Source organism: Thalassophryne amazonica, chromosome 8 (genome assembly GCF_902500255.1).
Source record: "Thalassophryne amazonica chromosome 8, fThaAma1.1, whole genome shotgun sequence".
Classification (NCBI taxonomy): domain Eukaryota; kingdom Metazoa; phylum Chordata; class Actinopteri; order Batrachoidiformes; family Batrachoididae; genus Thalassophryne; species Thalassophryne amazonica.
In genome coordinates, this window is record NC_047110.1 from 85,655,278 (window position 1) to 85,676,899 (window position 21,622).

General features: G+C 41.3%; 1 protein-coding gene across 1 annotated transcript in view; it reads left to right on the forward strand.

Annotated features, from left to right (window-relative positions):
- brsk2a (BR serine/threonine kinase 2a) overlaps positions 1 to 21,314 on the forward strand; it is a 721,035-nt gene extending 699,721 nt beyond the window's left edge. The window contains 2 exon segments of the mRNA XM_034176871.1: positions 1,206 to 1,295; positions 18,803 to 21,314. Coding sequence (XP_034032762.1) covers positions 1,206 to 1,295; positions 18,803 to 18,993 — 281 coding nt within the window. The 3' untranslated portion in view covers positions 18,994 to 21,314.
- Positions 21,315 to 21,622: the final 308 nt, after the last annotated feature.

Here is a 21,622-nt window from a genome sequence, read left to right on the forward strand (position 1 = left end):
TTCAGTTGCTAATCTCAGTCACAGCATGACAACAGGAATTACACTTTACATAACGAGCCACAACAATTAACATCTTTCCATAAAGTTGCACAGCTCGGCATTTTTCCGGGGCGGGTTTTTTTTTCCATCCTCTTCAGTTTTGCACAACAAAGTTTTGTATCGTGAAATGATACGTGGAGACAGTTATACAAGGCCATATCTGAGCCAAATACCAAAATGCTAGCATTAGCATCAGTGCTTTTCTAGTTTCACATATGTGTACTTTTGCATATCTCAGCTTCTACCTCATCATGCAGATAAAGATCGAGAGAACGTAATAATAAGTCATAATAACAGCGGTAAACATGGCACTATCAATACGTTTTGTCAGTAAAGGCATTTAGAATAAAGCAGGTGTGAAATCAGTTCTATTATCTGTGACAAAGCAAGGTAAACAAGAGTGACTCAAGATGATAACTGACAGCATCTTTGCTAGTTTTACTATGAAAGTGTTATCCACTGAGTCAACAAGGTTAAAGATTTGCAGAAGTGAAGTTCTGTGTTGACCACATAGATGTTTTCTACACATTGGGCAATGTTTCAGTAAGTAGTGAAGCTGAGTAACATCTTCTGTAAGTCTCATCTTTGTGTGGAAACATTAGCTGCTTCAGTGCAGCATATAAACAGTATTCTGGGGTGTATTACTGAATTCTTGGGACTAATTTTCAAGCTTTTGTTTAATGTTAGCACATTCTGTGTAGTTAATTCTGATCCACTTCAAATAAAACTACCAGACCCACAATAAAATCCTTGGGGAAACACTGAGAACTACTTTTAAATCCATTAGAATGGCTGTTTTGTCCAGTAGTTTAGTTTTTATGGTGTATGTTTAAAGTTTTGTATTAAAAACAGTATTTCCTGAGGATTTTCTGATTTGTTGTTGTTGTTGTAGTTCAGAATCTTTTCAACAATTTTTTTTGCCAAACTTTGACAAGGCCGAGGCTGTTTGTGCACAAACTCTTGGAGCTTGCTGGTTCTTCCACATCACCGAGCATTGCAACGTGTAGACAGCAGGAGCGCACAGTGGTGCCTCCATGTACCATCTCTGACTATCTCAGCAGCTTTGCATCCTCACGTTTGACACCCTGTCATTGCTTCTCAGCAACGCCTTCCCTCATGCCACTGGCTATGTTTGACAATTGTTCCCCGGTATTTCCTTTGTTTAGGACCCAGCCGACGTTTCAAACGAGTAGTGGAGACGATTCAGAGCCAGTTGTTAAGCACACATGACCAGCCTGGAGTCCAACAGCTGTCTGGTGAGTCAGAACTCTTCTTTATTTCAAATAAAAAATTCCCATCCATCACCCATCTTAACCCTCACCGCTTCATCCGTCTGTCCCACCACTTACAAAGCAAAATGCTCTCCCGGACCTCTCATGCTTGAAAACCATCTTCGCTTCTCTAAACGGCTTCCTCTGCATGCATCCGCCTGAACCTCGCCACCGTCAAAGGTGGGAGTCGCCCTCAAGTGCCAGCTGCAGGTCAGATGTTGTTTTCTTGCCCTGGCAGTAAAGATTAGAGGAAGGCATCGCTGATTCGCATTCTCTTACTCCTACTTCCAAGACTAATCATCAAAGCTTGTCACCATGGCAACACTGGTGCACCTCAACACATGCTCCCACAATGCACCGTTCTGCACAGCGACTTCACACCTGAGAGGCGTTTTCTCCTTCCTTGCCCTCTTCATAGACCGATCGATGATGCAAGCTGTGACAGTCTGGCAGACGGCGTCAGAAAAACACATCAAACCTGATCTGACATGTAGACCCAGCGTGCGAGTCATCGAGCATGCTACCGCCTGATGGTTCTCTCTGTGGCCACATTTTATTTCTCCCCCACAGCCCTGACAGTGAGGACAAGAAGGGCCTTGCTCGCTATCATCATCATCATCATCTTCATCATCTTCCCTCCTTCTCTGTAATCTGCTCTGTCTGCCGTTCAGTTGTCATTCTCTTGACAGCAGCTCCACCTGCTGGTCAATAAGAAAACCACCATCAGCACATTCTGAGATTCTACAGTGCAGTGGCTAAAACATTTAAAAATAACAAAAATTTGCATAATATATAATATCTACAAATACATAAAAACAAGTCGTTCATGTCGCCACTTTTCACTGTTAAGAATTCATCTTTTTATGGTCTTTTGCAATTTAGAAGCAAATTAAGTTGTATTTAATCCATTTTTTTGGAGTGGTTTGGCCCTGTTCGTCTGTCTGTCCATCTGTCCGGCTGTCTCATCACCTCCTGAACATAGTAGAAGCTCACTAGGTTTTCAAATACTGTTCAAAGTGTCAATTACATTCTCCACATCAGCCTCTGGGATGAGCCGTGACCTTTGCCCCCCAGGCTGAGTTGTCTTGCTTTCACCAAACAGTATATTCTTTATTCTTACTTGTAAAATGAGATTTGTAATTTGCTACATTTTTTTTTTTAATTGTGGGGGGAAACTCTCAAATTTTAATTTTGTTTTTAATAGACATTTTTGGACATTTCACGTAAGACGTTAACTCAAAATTTTCATACGTTTAAAGCTTTTGCACACAATCTTTTTAGATGTGAGTGTACAATTTTTTATTTTGGCTCACCTTGTCTGAATTAGATTCTACTTTTCTTTATATGTCTATATGCAGGATATAGAGTATAAATCAAGTTCTAAAAAACTAAACCAACAAATTGAATTTTGAGGAGAATCATGTAAAATAAGCAATTAGTGGACAGTATTTTAATTACAGTTTTTTTTTCCTCTGACAGCGATAATGAATAAATCATATATATACTGGGGTTATATTCCGTTCCGGCACTTTCACCGCACATTAGGTTTCAGGTCCACAATTTCACGCTGTAATATCAAAACGAAGGTTGCCCCCGGCAGCAGGTCTGTAATCAACCACTTCTGCAATGGCTCAGCTTTGAAGCTTGAACCAATGAAGCAGTGCTCCAACCCGCTGCTTCGTCGGTTCTCTGCTTCAATGCTTTTCAGAAGCGGAAAGTCCGCTTCTTAACCCCTCTCAAAGCTATTTAAAGATGTCAATCATGAGTCACTTTTGTCCGGATTAAAGTCACTAACTGAGTCACTTTTGTCCGGATTAAAGTCACTAACTGGGACTCTTGTCTTGTTGCAGGCAAGAAACAAAAATCGTCCTCCGTTCCGTTTGCACAGCTCCAAACCCTGCACCGCTCTCTACCAAATCAAGCTAAAGCTAATCACCATTTTAATCAAATGACACCTTTCCAAACGTTGTAATACAAACAATGAACTACAATTGACTAAAATGTTTTTTCTTCTCAAAATGAGACATTCATTATTCATTATGAATTACATTGATGATGACGTGCAGCACAGCTCAGAGCTGACCTCAGCTCAGAGGTATGGAGTGACATTCATGCCATTGATGTCTGAAAGGAAATGCTTTTGACAAAAACTACAGATTTTATTTCTTTTTATGTCCAGAGATGAAGGATCCAGTGACCGATTTCATATTTATTTCCTTCAGGGGTGGGCAACTTGTTCCAGAAATGGCCAAGAGGGTGCAGGTTTTCTTTGCAGCCACTGACTCCACCAGGTGATTTCACGGATTATATCACTTTGAACAGATGGACTCAGTTAATCAGTAAAATCACCTGGTGGAGTCAGTGGCTGCAAAGAAAACCTGCACCCTCTTGGCCCTTTCTGGAACAAGTTGCCCACCCCTGATTTATTTTAAGACTCAATAAAATGTTGTTGACATGGAAAACCTGTAAAGCCTACTTTTAGTACACAGAAAATTCACAAGAGATATTGATAAGGGAATTGATAAAGGAATCGGATCGATAAGCAGAATCGATAATGGCATTGATAGATAAAATCTTATCAATACCCATCCCTAGACCTAAATGACATGGTGAAATGCTGAAGAGCTTTGCTCATTCATGTCCAACACACATATTCACACACCTACAGACAATTTAAAGTTTCCAATTCACTTAAACTGCATGTGGATGCGTGATGCAATAATAATAATCAGTCATCATTGTAGGCAGCACGGTGGCTTAGTGGACCTTCTTGCCTCACAGAAGGTCATGGGGTCGATTCCCACCTTTGGCCTTTTTGTGGGCATGTGTTTGCGTGGGTTCACATCGGCTTTCTCCCACTTCCAAAGACGTGCAGATTAGGTGGATTGGAAACCTGTGGCCCTGCGACAGACTGCCATCCTGTCCAGGGTGTACCCTGCCTCGTGCCGCATATCTGCTAAAATAGGCTCCAGCACCCCCCCCCCCCCCCCCCCAAACCCTTAATTGGAGTGAATAGGTATCAAAATGGATGTATGGCTTATTATTATAGCAGCTGTGCATGTCTCAGGCTTTTATTGTGAAAGGTGTAGAAAGGACTTGTTGCCTGTTGCTTGACGGTGATGTCATGTCAGTGCAGAAAGGTTTTGGCAGTCTGTTCACACAGCGTGTCCTTATTTGGTCATGCTGCTCTAACGATCAGCTGTAGAGGATGATACGGGTGATAAGGATCGCTGGGTCCCTGTTTCCCCTTTCGTTTCTGGGGCTTTCTTCTCCACAGCAGTAGCTCAAACACCTTTGTGGTAGGAAAGGATAGGCAAGCTAGAAAGATGTTCTCGCATTTATTTCTGCTGTGTAAAAACCTCTTAGATTAGTGGCCTCTGCGTACATGTATGCATGCTTGCATGTATATAGCTTTGATCACGAACAAACTGGGGAGAGCTGACATTTGCCGTTTGGCATGCATACAACCCCTGGCAATAATTATGGAATCACCGGCCTCGGCGGATGTTCATTCAGTTGTTTAATTTTATAGAAAAAAAGCAGATCACAGATCTGACACAAAACTAAAGTCATTTCAAATGGCAACTTTCTGGCTTTAAGAAACACTATAAGAAATCAGGAAAAAAATTGTGGCAGTCAGTAACGGTTACTTTTTTAGACCAAGCAGAGGGAAAAAAATATAGACTCATTCAATTCTGAGGAATAAATTATGGAATCACCCTGTAAATTTTCATCCCCAAAAACTAACACCTGCATCAAATCAGATCTGCTCGTTAGTCTGCATCTAAAAAGGAGTGATCACACCTTGGAGAGCTGTTGCACCAAGTGGACTGACATGAATCATGGCTCCAACACGAGAGATGTCATTGAAACAAAGGAGAGGATTATCAAACTCTTAAAGAGGGTAAATCATCATGCAATGTTGCAAAAGATGTTGGTTGTTCACAGTCAGCTGTGTCTAACTCTGGACCAAATACAAACAACATGGGAAGGTTGTTAAAGGCAAACATACTGGTAGACCAGGAAGACATCAAAGCATCAAGACAGAAAACTTAAAGCAGTATGTCTCAAAAATGCACAACAAACAAATGAGGAACGAATGGGAGGAAACTGGAGTCAACGTCTGTGACCGAACTGTAAGAATCCGCCCTAAAGGAAATGGGATTTACATACAGAAAAGCTAAACGAAAGCCATCATTAACACCTAAACAGAAAAAACAAGGTTACAATGGGCTAAGGAAAGCCATCGTGGACTGTGGATGACTGGATGAAAGTAATATTCAGTGATGAATCTTGAATCTGCATCGGGCAAGGTGATGATGCTGGAACTTTGTTTGGTGCCGTTCCAATGAGATTTATAAAGATGACTGCCTGAAGAGAACATGTAAATTTCCACAGTCATTGGTGATATGGGGCTGCATGTCAGGTAAAGGCACTGGGAAGATGGCTGTCATTACATCATCAATAAATGCACAAGTTTACGTTGATATTTTGGACACTTTTCTATCCCATCAGTTGAAAGGATGTTTGGGGATGATGAAATCATTTTTCAAGATGATAATGCATCTTGCCATAGAGCAAAAACTGTGATAACATTCCTTGCAAAAAGACACATAGGGTCAATGTCATGGCCTGCAAATAGTCCGGATCTTAATCCAATGAAAATCTTTGGTGGAAGTTGAAGAAAATGGTCCATGACAAGGCTCCAACCTGAAAGCTGATCTGGCAACAGCAATCAGAGAAAGTTGGAGCCAGATTGATGAAGAGTACTGTTTGTCACTCATTAAGTCCATGCCTCAGAGACTGCAAGCTGTTATAAAAGCCAGAGGTGGTGCAACAAAATACTAGTGATGTGTTGGAGCGTTCTTTTGTTTTCATGATTCCATAATTTTTTCCTCAGATTGAGTGATTCCATATTTTTTTTTCCCTCTGCTTGGTCTAAAAAAGTAACCGTTACTGACTGCCACAATTTTTTTTCCTGATTTCTTATAGTGTTTCTTAAAGCCAGAAAGTTGCCATTTGAAATGACTTTTGTTTTGTGTCATGTCTGTGATATGCTTTTTTTTCTACAAAATTGAACAACTGAATGAACATCCTCCGAGGCCGGTGATTCCATAATTTTTGCCAGGGGTTCTATGTATTTTGGGTCAAGGACGAACGCTGCGAATACGGAAGGTTGATAGGACTAATACTTGTGGAGAAATTACGTGTTAGTCTTGCAACAGAAGAATTACGAATTACTCACATACATAGCATCAATATGCAAATATTTGAAGTATTGACCCTTAGTGGCCCTTTTATACCCTAATACATTACAACTCCTCCCTTCTATTCAAGTGAATATAACTTAAAACATCAGTTGACATAAAAAAAAAACTTTAATAAAACTCGAATAAAACCTTAAATAGCTCAAATACAAAAACCAACTGTAAAAACACACAAAATTAAAACAATCCAACATATAATAAATATACGTAAAATATTAAAATAGTTAAAATCAACACTCTAAAAGACATAAGACTGACTCAGGAAAGGGGGGTAGACTGCCCCAAAACCTGGAGTGGGTCAGGGGTTATTCTCCCCTGTGGTTGAGACCATGCTCGCTCGCTGAACACATAAAAAACATTCAATCCGTTCAGTACTTCAGTCGGTCAGGTGGTTTTTGGATCCAACTGGGATACCTTCGTGACTCCTGTTGTGGGGACAGTGCTGATGTAGTCATCTGTGTCAGTGGGTTGCTGAGTTGACCTGTACACGCCAAGACACACTCACCAACAGAATCAGATGTTCCGTGCACTTCCTTTCTCTCTGTCAAAACAGGCAAACTGTCTGTGTCCGGTGTTGTTCTTGATTCATGAGCAGCTTGGATGATACTGTTATTAGTTTATAAAATCGTTCATGGACTTGCACCTCCCTATCTGGCTGACCTGGTAAACCCTTATGTACCAGCTCGGGCCCTGCGTTCTCAGGGTGCAGGACTTCTGTGTGTTCCCAGGGTGAATAAAAAGTCTGCCGGTCACAGAGCTTTCTCCTACCGTGCCCCAGCTCTGTGGAATGATCTCCCAGCACACATTCGGCAGTCGGATACTGTGGAGATTTTTAAGTCACGTTTAAAGACTCATTTGTTTTCTCTGTTTTATCATTAGTATTATGAAGTGTTTTTATTCTTGTATTCTTTTATGGTTGTCTTTCTTTATGGTCGTTTTTTGTTTTTTCTTATGTGTTTTAAATTTTTAATTGTTTTTGTGTGACGCGCCTTGAGACGATTTATCGTGAATTGGCACTATATAAATTAATAAATTTGAATTTTGAAATTTGAATGATGCCAGGATGTGATCATGTGGTCTGCATCCTGATTCCACACCTGAGTTGGTCCTACATTTACCTCATATGACACAGGACCAGCTTTCGATGTCACCATACTTGCTGTCCACTTTTCCTCCCCCCTCCAGTAATCCCGAACAAGGACTGGGTCACCAACCCTGCAGGTCCTCTCCTTGGCATGCCTTGCTCGCTGCATGCACTGGGCGTCTTGTGCCTGCTCCCCCACTGCTGTGACGTTGGGTTTCAGAAGGTCCAGCTGAGTTCTCAGCTTCTGGTGCAGGAACAGCATCACCAGAATCTCCTGAGTTGTCACATGCAGTGTGTTCCTGTACTGCTACAAGAAAGCGTCAAGTCTCTTTTGAACAGTATCCGTCCCTTTGGATGATTTCAGGGAATGCTTAAAAGTCTGTACTAAAAGTTCAGCAAGACCATTTCTCGCCGGATGAAAAGGAGCTGAATGGGCATGCTTAATGCCGTTAGCTGCCAAAAAGTGTGCAAACTCCGCTGATGTAAAAAGAGGCCCATTGTCACTCACCAACACTTGAGGCACTCCATACCAGCTAAGCACCCCTCGTAAAACCTGGATAGTATTTTCTGATGTAGTGGAATCCATTAAAATGACCTCTTGCCACTTACAGTGTGCATCCACAATCACAAAAAACATGCGTCCCTCAAACGGCTCAGCAAAGTCAATGTGGATTCTTTGCCATGGACCCGTGGGCCAGGGCCATGGATGCAGAGACGTCACCTAGTTGTTTTCTGTCCGTGGGCACGATACACACGTCCTGCATTTTTCCTCAATTTGTGCATGCAGTCCACCACACATAACTTTGTTCCGTGGCTTTCATTTTAACTACACCCAGATGTCCCATATGTAGTTCCTTCAGTACCTGTTGGCGTGACTTTGGTGACACTATTACCCTTTTTCCCCACATCAAACAGCCCTGCAGCATCAACAACTCGTTATTCCAAATTAGATATGATGAAAGGCAGCTGCTTATGCCCTTCTCTGTGGGGAACCGTCCCGTCGCCACCATCTCCATAACCTGAGATAATATGATGTCAGTTCTTGTGTGTTTCCTGACATCTGCACAACACATTGGTAAACAATCCGGGTACTTGATAAGGAGTGTGTCACCTGACCTTGGCCCCTCCCCATGTTCCACTAACAACGGCAGTCATGATAAGCATTGCCATGGTCAGCAGCCTGTCGATACCGAATCGTGTAATTGTGTGCTGCCACTATCACTACCCACTGCTGCAACCTTCCTGCAGCCATCGGTGGGGTTGCCTTATTCTGATTAAATATGGTCGTCAATGGGCGGTGATCCGTCAACAACATGACGGCCATACAAATACGAATAAAAATGCTTCTTGCTCAATTTGCGTATAATTTTGCTCAGCTTTGCTTAATGTTCTTAATGCAAAAGCTATGGGCTTTTCCTCACCGTTGGACAAAATATGGGAAATCACTGCTCCCACCCCATAGGGTGAAGCATCACAGGCCAACATTACTGGGAGTTTTGGATCAAAATGCGTTAGTATGCTGTTTTAATTGTAAATTATATTATGGGAAATGTGCAAAATGCTGATGAATTTTCCATAGGCATGCAAGCAGTGTACTGTTTTGTTGTTGTATTTATTGATTTTTGAGACAGAAATGTTTGCAGAGCACTTGATGTCCAAGACAAATTTCCCTTTGGGATCATCGTATTGTACCACCTTATGGTCCTTAGACCACTCCCACTTGGTATCCTTCTGGAGCAAAGTATTTAGTGGAAACAGCAGTGCTGATAAGTTCTGAATAAAACATCCATAGTAGTTAATAAGTCCCAAGAAACAACACAACTGACTTACATTTCTTGGTTCTGGTGCATTCATTATGGCACTAATCTTTGCAGGTGACTTATGAAGACCCTTTGCATCAATAATGTGGTCCAGATACTCCAGGGAACTCACAAAAAACTCGCACTTATCTCTTTGAACTTTCAACCCAAATTGCTTCAACCGATTCAAAAGCGATTTCTGATTCACCAAATGATGGGCATCATCCCGGCCAGTTACCAGGATGTCATCCAGAAAACAATGTCCATTGGGCAAATTCTGCAGCACTTGAGCTATAATTCTTTGGAAGATTGATGGAGCTGATGGTCCCGAAAGGTAATCAATTGTAACAAAAGAACCCCTTATGGGTAGTGATGCTGAAGTATTTTCAGGAGCCTGTAGATATGCCTGTGATAAATCCAGTTTACTAAATCGTTGTCCTCCTGCCAAGGAAGCAAACAAATCCTCAATACAAGGTATCATCAGTTATCAAGTTGTTCACCAATGAATATGGCTTATACACCCTGAAGAAAACCGTACACCCTGAGGTGAAATCCATATTCATTGGTAAAACAATTTGATAACGATTTTATCATATACCTATAAATGATAAATGTTGTATGGTTTTCTGAAGGGTGTAAAAGCCATATTCATTGGTGAACAACTTGATAATGATTCTATCATATACAGTGGTCCCTCATTTATCGCGGGAGTTACGTTCTAAAAATAACCCGCGATAGGCGAAATCCGCGAAGTAGTCAGCGTTATTCTTTACAATTATTATAGATGTTTTAAGGCTGTAAAACCCCTCACTACACACTTTATACACTTTTCTCAAACAGGCATTAACATTTTCTCACTTTTCTCTCCTGTGTAAACACTCAAAGTTCAAACCTTAGTAGAAAAAAAAATAGAACGTTTTCCTATAAATAATTATGATGGCTTTTAGAACTTACGAATTTAATTTTAACGATCAACCTACGAGGTTGGACACGTAAGAAATTATTAATAGTGACTCACCAGTATTTCACAGTTCCTCTGACCGCGCCTCTTCGTCGTGGCGCCGTTCCACTGTCCGGATTGGCTGATTACTCAAGTGAAAAAGTGAAAATTACCCATCCGTGAAAAGGGTGTATTGCTATTTATTCTTTAGTGTTTTATCCAATCATATTGGCGTATCATATATAGGTATATGATAATGGGAAATGTTAAAACACGTAACGTCGGGTTTACCGTCACTTTAAAAATCCCCACACATCCTCACAGCCCTCGATCACTTCATCACCGGAACTATAATCACCAATTACTGAATTGTACTGGTGAAATCACCCCCTACTCAATTTCTGCTTCCACTTTTGGTCTTAATGCATACAGAGCCCATGTGTGGCAAAACTTTGGCTGATGGCCTGGCTTTAATGTTAAGGATGTCTCAAACCCTTTTAGAGTTCCTAGGTTTTAAGAAAAACTTCTGCGTAGCTTTCGATACATCCTCAACCGTGCCACAACCTTTTTGCTGTACTCTCATTGTTTCAATGTCACACCAATCAAGTGTTATCTTCCGCAGCCATTCCCGACCAAATGGTGGGGGTAAATTACCCTTCACCACATACAAGGGCAATCTCACTCTGTTCATTTTCACCCTCACCGTTACAACACTTTCGGGTAACAACAATTCCCCAATATAAGTTCTTAACGCCACATCTGTCTTCCGCAGGTGCAAATGAGCCAAGTTTGCTTCATATATGCCCTTTGAAATTAAGGATACTGCAGCATCAGTGTCTAATTCCATCTTAATCACCCATCCTTCAGTCACAGGTTTCACCATAATCATAGATTCAACTGCCTCCTCCTTCTCCACAGCAGACATTACATGCACTCTCAATCCTGAGGCAGAATCCAATTAAAAAAAAAAACAGTTCTCATCATCAGAAGCATCAACCTCCATCATATGAATTTTTCCAGTTTTTCCTCCCGGGTAGCTTCCTTGATTTTCCCCCTGGTTTCATATGAGTCCCTTGTATGATTCCAGTCATTGTTTTCCTTTTTACAAAAACAAGCTATGTGACCTGTTCTCGGACAATTATGACTGTTGATTCCTGTAAAAACAGTCTCTTTCATGATGATTTGATTTGCCTCCCTCTGCTGGTGGCGAGATGGCAACTGCATGCTGCAAGTTCCCAAACAATTTTAACTGCTGGGATTCCGCTGGCAATGTAGGCAACAGCCTCCTTTGCCAGTGCGGTGTCTTCAGCTCGCTGGAGTGTTAATGCTTTATCAGTTAATAACTTTCTCTGTATATTCTCATTCATCAAACCACACACAAGTCTATCGTGCAGGGCGTCTTGCAGGTACATGCCAAAATCGCAGTGTTCAGACAGCTTTTTCAACACAGCCACATACTGCACGACACTCTCTCCCTCTTCCTGGTTCCGTTTATGAAACGGAAATCTTTCCACAATTAAAATGGGTTTTGGGCAGAAATAGTCACTTAACGTCTTTTTTAAAACTTCATACGGTGCATTTCCTGGTTTGTCCGATGCCAATAAACTGCGCAACAAAGCGTATGTCTTCGGTCCAATAACGGTCAAAAATACCGCAGCTTTCTTCACCTCTTCACCGTCATTTGCGGTAATAAAATGCTCAAACCTCTTGACATACATTGACCATTGTTCCGTGGCTTCATCAAAGGCTTCAATCTGTCCGATGAACCCCGACATTTCCTGCTTCTCCGTCAGCTTCGACGTCCTCGTCTCACAACACATCAGTGGGTCAGTAGTCATTCAAACATCGTCGTCACCAGCTTGTTGTGACTCATTTGTCTTGCAACAGAAGAATTACTCACGTACATACAATCAATATGCAAACAGTTGAAGGAGCCAGATGGATGAGCAGAGGTACGTTGCTACTGGTTTAATTGTGACACACCTGGACAGCCAGTGACATGCGTGCAGCACCACACACTGGTGTGGAGGAGTAGTGGCCCTTTTATTCCATAATAATTACATGACCGATATTATGTAACTACAGTGAACAGTGGACATTGATAATTACATTCAGGACTCACACTAGAAACTTTGCATAATTTATTACCTATTTTATAAACACGACCCATTCTAGAGCCCCGGGCAACAGGGGTCTAGATTGTTGATTATCGAGTATAAATGTCCAAAGCTCATCATCGTAGTCAATGCATACGTTACCACAATACATTATCATGGTTGTTTTGTTGCCCGGCCATGCAGCATAAAATGTCAGGTCACTGGTCCACTGCTTAACTCATAATGATCACATCTAATGATTGTTAATCTATCTGATTGTGGTACCTTAAAGTATCAGTTAATCTGTTGTAATCTGTGTAATCTGTTGATTGATTGTAAATCCCTGTTCTCAATTTCCTGAATATGTATCCTGGAAGGTTACAGTATGAAATCTTAACTACGGGTGTGCATATGGTGCATCCAGAAAGTATTCCCAGCCCTTCACTTTTTCAATATTTTATGTTACAGCCTTATTCCAAAATGAATGAAATTCATTTTTTCCTCAAAATTCTACACACAATATCCTATAATGACAATGTGATTTTTTTTTTTTTTTTTTTACAAATTTATTAAAAATTAAAAAAAAACTTAGAAATCACATGTACATACGTTTTCACAGCCTTTGCCATGAAGCTCAAAATTGAGCTGAGTTGATCATCCTTGAGATGTTTCTACAGCTTAATTGGAGTCCACCTGGGGTAAATCCAGTTAATTGGACATGATTTGGAAAGGCACACACCTGTCTACATATAAGGCCCCACAGTTGACAGTGCATGTCAGAGCACAATCAATCAATCAATCAATTTTTTTTATATAGCGCCAAATCACAACAAACAGTTGCCCCAAGGCGCTTTATATTGTAAGGCAAGGCCATACAATAATTATGTAAAACCCCAACGGTCAAAACGACCCCTGTGAGCAAGCACTTGGCTACAGTGGGAAGGAAAAACTCCCTTTTAACAGGAAGAAACCTCCAGCAGAACCAGGCTCAGGGAGGGGCAGTCTTCTGCTGGGACTGGTTGGGGCTGAGGCAGAGAACCAGGAAAAAGACATGCTGTGGAGGGGAGCAGAGATCGATCACTAATGATTAAATGCAGAGTGGTGCATACAGAGCAAAAAGAGAAAGAAACAGTGCATCATGGGAACCCCCCAGCAGTCTACGTCTATAGCAGCATAACTAAGGGATGGTTCAGGGTCACCTGATCCAGCCCTAACTATAAGCTTTAGCAAAAAGGAAAGTAAGCAAAGCAAAGCAAGCATGAAGCCAAAGGAATTGTCTGTTGACCTCTGAGACAGGATTGTCTCAAGGCACAAATCTGGGGAAAGGTACAGAATCATTTCTGATGCTTTGAGTACAGTGACCACAGTGACCTCCATCATCCATAAATGGAAGAAGTTCAGATCCTCCAGGACTCTTCCTTGAGCTGGCTGCCCGTTTTTGGTGTGAGTGCCAGGTGTCATGTTTGGAGGAAACCAGGCACCATCACTACAGTGAAGCATGGTGGTGTCAGCATCATGCTGTGAGGATGCTTTTCAGTGACAGGAACTGGGAGACTAGTCTGGATTGAGGAAAGATGAATGCAGCAATGTACAGAGACATCCTGGATGAAAACCTGCTCCTGCTATCAAAGGAGTGACTTCAGGACAACTCTGTGAATGTCCTTGAGTGGCCCAGCCAGAGCCCAGACCTGAATATGATTGAACATCAGATCTCATCAGATCAGATCTCTAGAGAGATCTGACTATAGCGGTGCACCAATGCTCCCCGTCCAACTTGATGGAGCTTGAGAGGTGCTGCAAAGAGGAATGGGCAAAAATGGCCAAAGATAGGTGCACCAAGTTTATTGCATCATATTGAAGAAGACCTGAGGCTGTAATTGCTGCCAAAGGTGCATCAACAAAGTATTGAGCAAAGGGTGTGAATACTTACGTACATGCGATTTCTTAGATTTCTATTTCTAATAAATTTGCAAAGAAAGAAAAAACTTTTTTCATGTTGTCATTATGGGGTGTTTTTGAGCGGAAAAAAATAATTTGCTCCATTTTGGAATAAGGCTGTAACATAACAAAATGTGAAAAAAGTGAAGTACATCACATGGTACAGACCTGGCATGTTATATCATCAGACTGTGCAACTGCCATCTTCATTCGCCGGTTTGTCAAAGTTACACACGTAACATTCCAGGATGCATATCTGTGAAAGCGAGAACAAAATCTCAGAATATCAAGAGGGTGCACGGATGCAGAAGCTTGTCTCTTATCTTGTTTGGGTTTTATTCCGTTAGTAGTGACTTTGAGCATACGTGCCAGTGTGTTTATTTTCCCTGATGACACTTTTGTTTTCGAACAATATTTAGTTACACAACCTAAAATGACAAGAACCACTTAAATTAAGATAGTGAAAGTATCAGAAAAATGATACTCCCATCATTTTGCTTCATCCTCTAAGCAACACTTCCCCGTGACAGATATACAAACAGCACTTTTATTATGATTGATTATTGCCAAAAATGCAGGGGGTGCAGGACCATTGATATCTAGTAGAAGAACTCTCATTCTGAAATTCCTCTCAGCATCAGATTGTGACAGTGCATCACAAGTCACATGAGTTACACTTTTTTCTTCTGCCTGCAGCCTCCTGCTGCATTTGATGTTTTTGGATGTGTTTTATTGTTAGCTGATGTGCAGAAACTTGATCAAAGGCTTTCTGTTTTCTCAAGACAAATTAGGTCCAAACACTTTGGCGCTGGATACGCTTCACTTGGTACAATAGCCTGGAGACAGATGACCTCCATCATCTGAGCTGTGGGTTGCTGGAAAAATACCAACATTTATGGTTTGATAAACGGGAGTTAAAGCTGCAGTGTGTTGGGTTTTGGGGTGTCTAACAACAGAAATGGAATATCAATCAATCAATTTTATTTATATAGCGCCAAATCACAACAAACAGTTGCCCCAAGGCGCTTTATATTGTAAGGCAAGGCCATACAATAATTATGTAAACCCCAACGGTCAAAATGACCCCCTGTGAGCAAGCACTTGGCTACAGTGGGAAGGAAAAACTCCCTTTTAACAGGAAGAAACCTCCAGCAGAACCAGGCTCAGGGAGGGGCAGTCTTCTGCTGGGACTGGTTGGGGCTGAGGGAGAGAACCAGGAAAAAGACATGCTGTGGAGGGGAGCAGAGATCGATCACTAATGATTAAATGCAGAGTGGTGCATACAGAGCAAAAAGAGAAAGAAACAGTGCATCATGGGAACCCCCCAGCAGTCTACGTCTATAGCAGCATAACTAAGGGATGGTTCAGGGTCACCTGATCTAGCCCTAACTATAAGCTTTAGCAAAAAGGAAAGTTTTAAGCCTAATCTTAAAAGTAGAGAGGGTGTCTGTCTTCCTGATCTGAATTGGGAGCTGGTTCCACAGGAGAGGAGCCTGAAAGCTGAAGGCTCTGCCTCCCATTCTACTCTTACAAACCCTAGGAACTACAAGTAAGCCTGCAGTCTGAGAGCGAAGCGCTCTATTGGGGTGATATGGTACTACAAGGTCCCTAAGATAAGATGGGACCTGATTATTCAAAACCTTATAAGTAAGAAGAAGAATTTTAAATTCTATTCTAGAATTAACAGGAAGCCAATGAAGAGAGGCCAATATGGGTGAGATATGCTCTCTCCTTCTAGTCCCCGTCAGTACTCTAGCTGCAGCATTTTGAATTAACTGAAGACTTTTTAGGGAACTTTTAGGACAATCTGATAATAATGAATTACAATAGTCCAGCCTAGAGGAAATAAATGCATGAATTAGTTTTTCAGCATCACTCTGAGACAAGACCTTTCTGATTTTAGAGATATTGCGTAAATGCAAAAAAGCAGTCCTACATATTTGTTTAATATGCGCTTTGAATGACATATCCTGATCAAAAATGACTCCAAGATTTCTCACAGTATTACTAGAGGTCAGGGTAATGCCATCCAGAGTAAGGATCTGGTTAGACACCATGTTTCTAAGATTTGTGGGGCCAAGTACAATAACTTCAGTTTTATCTGAGTTTAAAAGCAGGAAATTAGAGGTCATCCATGTCTTTATGTCTATAAGACAATCCTGCAGTTTAGCTAATTGGTGTGTGTCCTCTGGCTTCATGGATAGATAAAGCTGGGTATCATCTGCGTAACAATGAAAATTTAAGCAATACCGTCTAATAATACTACCTAAGGGAAGCATGTATAAAGTGAATAAAATTGGTCCTAGCACAGAACCTTGTGGAACATAAATAATATTGATTCAACTTTTATACATATTTAGTCTCTCATCTCATCTCAGTCCCATCCAGTCTCGCCTCTTGTTTAGTTGTTTAGTGTGAGCAATGAGTCTGGGTCTTTGACGTGCACAGGCGGCTGATGTGGGGATGCACCCTGGAGAGGGGCAAATGAAAATCATCCTCTACTTTCTTCTTTTTTTGGTTGCCTCAAACTCTTTCTTCTCACTGGTAGATTCATGCAGTAAAAATGTATCCATTTTGCTTCTGGAATGTTAGCTAACAATGTTTTCTTTTTCCTTTTTCTCCTTCTTTTGTTGGCTAACAGTGTTTACAGTTATTTTTTGCTATTAGTTATTAGTTATTTTTCCTGGTTCCAGTAGTGCAGATTAACAAGTTTGAGAACCCCCAGTTTTGTGAAAAGACAGATCACAAATCCCTGTTGGCAGAAAAATAAAAACATGAAGGGAAACAACATAATGACCAGCGATGTCATAATGCATTCTGCACCCTCACCACTCGATGGCACTAGATCCTACACACAGTAGCTTTATGACACTGAGCCTCCTTCAAGAGCAACTTTTTGTTGTAGCAAAATTTGTAATTTCACAGAAACAAAATTCAGAACTACTTGAACTTGAAGAATTTCAGTATTCTGTCCTTCCTGCTGTACATCTCAGGGTTTTAAAATTAAGATTAAGATTTGTAAATTTACAGTGAGGTGTGTCCATACGGCTACTTTTAGGCATTTAGATTTAGCAGTGTATTATTGAAGCTTTGTTTCAATCATCTTCTCTTTGCCGTCTCTCTTGCTTATGGCTGCCTGTATGTGCTTGGACACTACACCAGCTGTCAGTCCATCGTATCCTGCATGTTGAAAGAACGTTATTGTTGTACCATATAGGTAACCACTTCATAATCTGAATATCAGCTGAGCACAGTGAAACAGTGTCATGGTATTGGTATTGAAAAGTACGATACGCAACACAACTCAGATCTCAGTCACTGCTGACATTAAGAGCAGATTGTTGGGTTTAAATTACTCAGATATAAAGTTTATATTTGCTCAGTTTCAACATATTTTCTGAAAGTGACCAGAACTGTTCAACCTTTGACCCTAAAGACCCCAGGAAACAATTGATGTTTGAAAATATCTTAGAAACATTTGGCTTGGTGGTTTTTGGAAACATTTTTGAAAACATTAAAGTGTAGACTCTCTGAAACATTTTAAAGAAAATGTTTTGTGGCAACGTTTCCAAAATGTTTGTAAACCTTACTTACTAAAACCTTTCTAGATCAATATTTCATATAAAATCTCAATGGATTATTGGTATATATCATTATTATAGCCATTTATATACATCTTTACAATGAAATACATGATCTGCACTTGTATTATGGTGTGTATCATCTCTGCAGGGAGACTAGTTTGGCTATATTGTCTATTTGTACTCTTATCATGGGTGAGACTCTGCAGGAGTGAGTGGGGGTGTTCATTGCTGCCTTTCACTGCAAAAAATAAAAAATAAAAATCATCAGTTACAATAAGAGATTCCGGTATCATAAAATATACATATTTCACACTAAAATCTAGACAAAGGAGCACCATTCAAAGGTCTCTTTGGGGCAGTGGGGGTTTCACATAGTCTGTCATGAAAACTGACCCAGGTCTTACATGGCACTAACACAGTCACGGCTAAAATTCTTGGCACCCCTGATTTTCAAGTGCATTACCAGTCAAAAGTTTGCGCACTTTTGACTGGTAATGTAGATAATTAAGACTGTCTGACAGATGCATGAGTTCTTTCGCTCTTATATTACACGGTACCAACACGACTGCTGCAGTTCTCATCCTGCATCTGTCCCTCGTCCTCTGCTTGCAGCGCATCCTGTTTGCTGCGTCTGTCTCCCCCACCCCCCACCCTCCTGTGAACCCCCGTTTGTTCATTAGTTTGTTCTCTTTCCTCTCTCTTTCCCCTTTTTGTCCTCTTTCCCATCTGTGTACCTAGGCAGCCCATTGAGTAACTTCTTTGACGTTATTAAACACTTTTTCAGACGAGAAGAATGGACAGGTGCCCTACCCTCTGCCACGCTCTCCAGGCACTGCGCCTCACCCATGCACATCAGGAGGCACGAGCCAGAAATTAATGACACCAAATTCCCCGCGGCGGCCCATGACAGAGCCAAGCTGTCGGTGGTGTCTGTTGGGACACACGAGGACTTGTAGAACGAGACACTTTCTGTAGTCAAGCCAGTGCTAAAACCAACCCCAGTATCAGTGAGAAAGATTGTGTCTGTACATAACGAGATGTACATAATTGTTTGTTTGTTTTTGTATAAAATGTCTTTATATACATAGAAATATATTGAAAGAATCAGCGATATTTTACGCACATCAAACACTTCCACTCCCCTCCGTCTCATCACCCCTCCGTGTCCACCATCATCACCCGCCCTCTGTCACGCCCACCCCATCTCCTTTGGGCGTTGCCCTGTTTGTGCTCCCTTGCTGCTAACCTGTGTGATGACCTGACTTGTTTCTGATACCAGGAATTATCCAGAAAACCTATTAAGCCCCTCCCTCTGCTCCGTACGCCCTCCTCCCTCGACTGCCCTCCACCTCCCGAGTGCGTCGAGAGAGATGGACATTAGTTTGGCGGATGACTGCTCTGAAAGGTGCGGGGGCCGGTTACCGTGGAAACAGACCCTTGATGCAGACTTCGCCTCCCTTGGCACACCTTCTGGCAACCATCACTAGAAGTAGATAAAAAATAACTTTAGTGCTCCCTGTCACCAACCTACATGCACAGGTGTGCACGTCTCACACCTACACCCCCCCCCCCCACTCCTGTCTTTACTTTCTCTCTTGTAGCCCACATTTTTTAGAAACAAAGCTCTCTCTCACTCTCTCTCTCTCTCTCTCACACACACACACACACACACACACACACACACACACACACACACACACACACACACACACACACACACACAGGTACAGTATGCACAGAAACCTCTGGGATGTCTTCAGAAAAAAACGTGGGAGACACGATGACTGAATGAGGGGAGGAGTTTTGTGGAACCTGCAGAGACTTGCCTGATTGTATTGTTTGCTTTTAATGTACTTTCTTTGTGAAGAAGTGGGTTTAAAATATTGACTTTATTAGTCTTCTATTTGCTGCAAATGGACTGGACATGTGATTTCAGACAGGATGGGTGGGGTTGGGTGGGCGGGGTTATTTAAATGAATTATCTATACTCTTGTACAGACTGATACCATTTCTTATGTAAAGAAAAACAAAACAAAACACAGTAATGTTTAGTTGTGACACTGTTTAGAAACCACCAGGTCAGGTTAGAAAGAAAAGAACCTGCACCTGCTGTTATTTTAAATTCCAACATGTATTTTTACTACATGATGATGTCTTTGTTTTGATTGTACTAATAATGATCTGAACATCTGTTAAACTGGTCCTTTTTGATTTTCCATTTTTACCTCTCGCTCCGTCTCAATTACCAGCAGTAAAAAGTAGAGAAAACAAAAAACTAACACAATGAATGCAACTGTGGATATTTTTGTATTTTTGTCCTTATTTATTCATGTCTGTTCATCTCTGTTTAAAAGTCCTAATTTATTATAAATTTACTATTTATATGAACAAAGCAGTTAAGTCAGTTTAATGTTATTTATTACCCTGCTGTGTGTTTGTAAATGAGGCAACGTTTGAAGAATGTTTTTTTGTTTTTTTTTTGGTCTGACTTCAACAGAATTTACGTGAACTCTGAAATGTCACTAATTCTCCTTCTTCTGACCGCTGAGGGAGCGAGAGCTATTGTCCAGTTGAAGAGGAAGAAGACAGAGAAAAAAATTCAAAAGTCATTTAAGAATGTAGACGTAGCCTCCTTTGGAGGAGGAATCTGCTCTTCTATTGATATTTATATTGTGTGTAGGTCAGGCCTGAGGAGAACCATTTGCATCTTCTTTTTTGTAAATAGACAAACGTGGGGGTTGACGGTCTTCCTGGCCGCTTCGGGGATTCCTGCTCTATGCTTTTAGCTTGTATTGCTGTGTGCATGTCCAACACAAGCTTTTCTTTGCATGGCTTTTACTGTTTAATGTTCCATGCCAAACTCACTCCTCCTCTCAGCCTTCATCACTATGCTCTCCACAAACACCCCTTCTGTCCTTTATTTACATCACCGCCTCTATTTTTCTGTTTGGGTTTTTTGTTTGTTTGTTTTTTTGCTCATGCTGATCTTTCCATTCCTCCTCCTCTTTTCTTGTGCACAAACTTTTTGAATGATGCTTCCTCTACTACGCCCCCCTCCCTGGAAGGCTCAGATGTCTGGGCTCTTTCCACCTGCAGGGGGCAATATTGGTACAAAAACACAAAGCAATACCCTGTTGTTGACCCTCCTGTTTTCTATGATGGGACGCTGCTGCACTAATGATTTTGAGGCTCTGTGTGGCCTTCTGACAGAGCAGGAACTAACAGACTGACGTAATCCCATTTGACATAACTGTGAGCATATTCAGTGCGGAAACAAATAAAATCATTCAGTTATATGCTGTGTCTACTTTATTCTGCATTTTGGGGTGATGGCTAAGTGGTTAGTGCACTTGGTTTCAGTGCGGTAGGTTCCCGGTTCAAACCCCACTCCTGCTGTGGCAACACAAGAGTGCAAAACAAGGAGATCCTGCACAGATTCACGTTTATTTGGCTCAAGTTTTTTTTGTGTGTGTGTCAGATGCTCTTCCTGATGTAACTCCAGATGTACAGGGGCAGCTTTGAAACAGGGACCTTCTTATCAGGAGGCAATTCCAAGAGAGTATTTCAAGCAGAATTCTGGAATTTTTCAGCCTATGTTCTATTT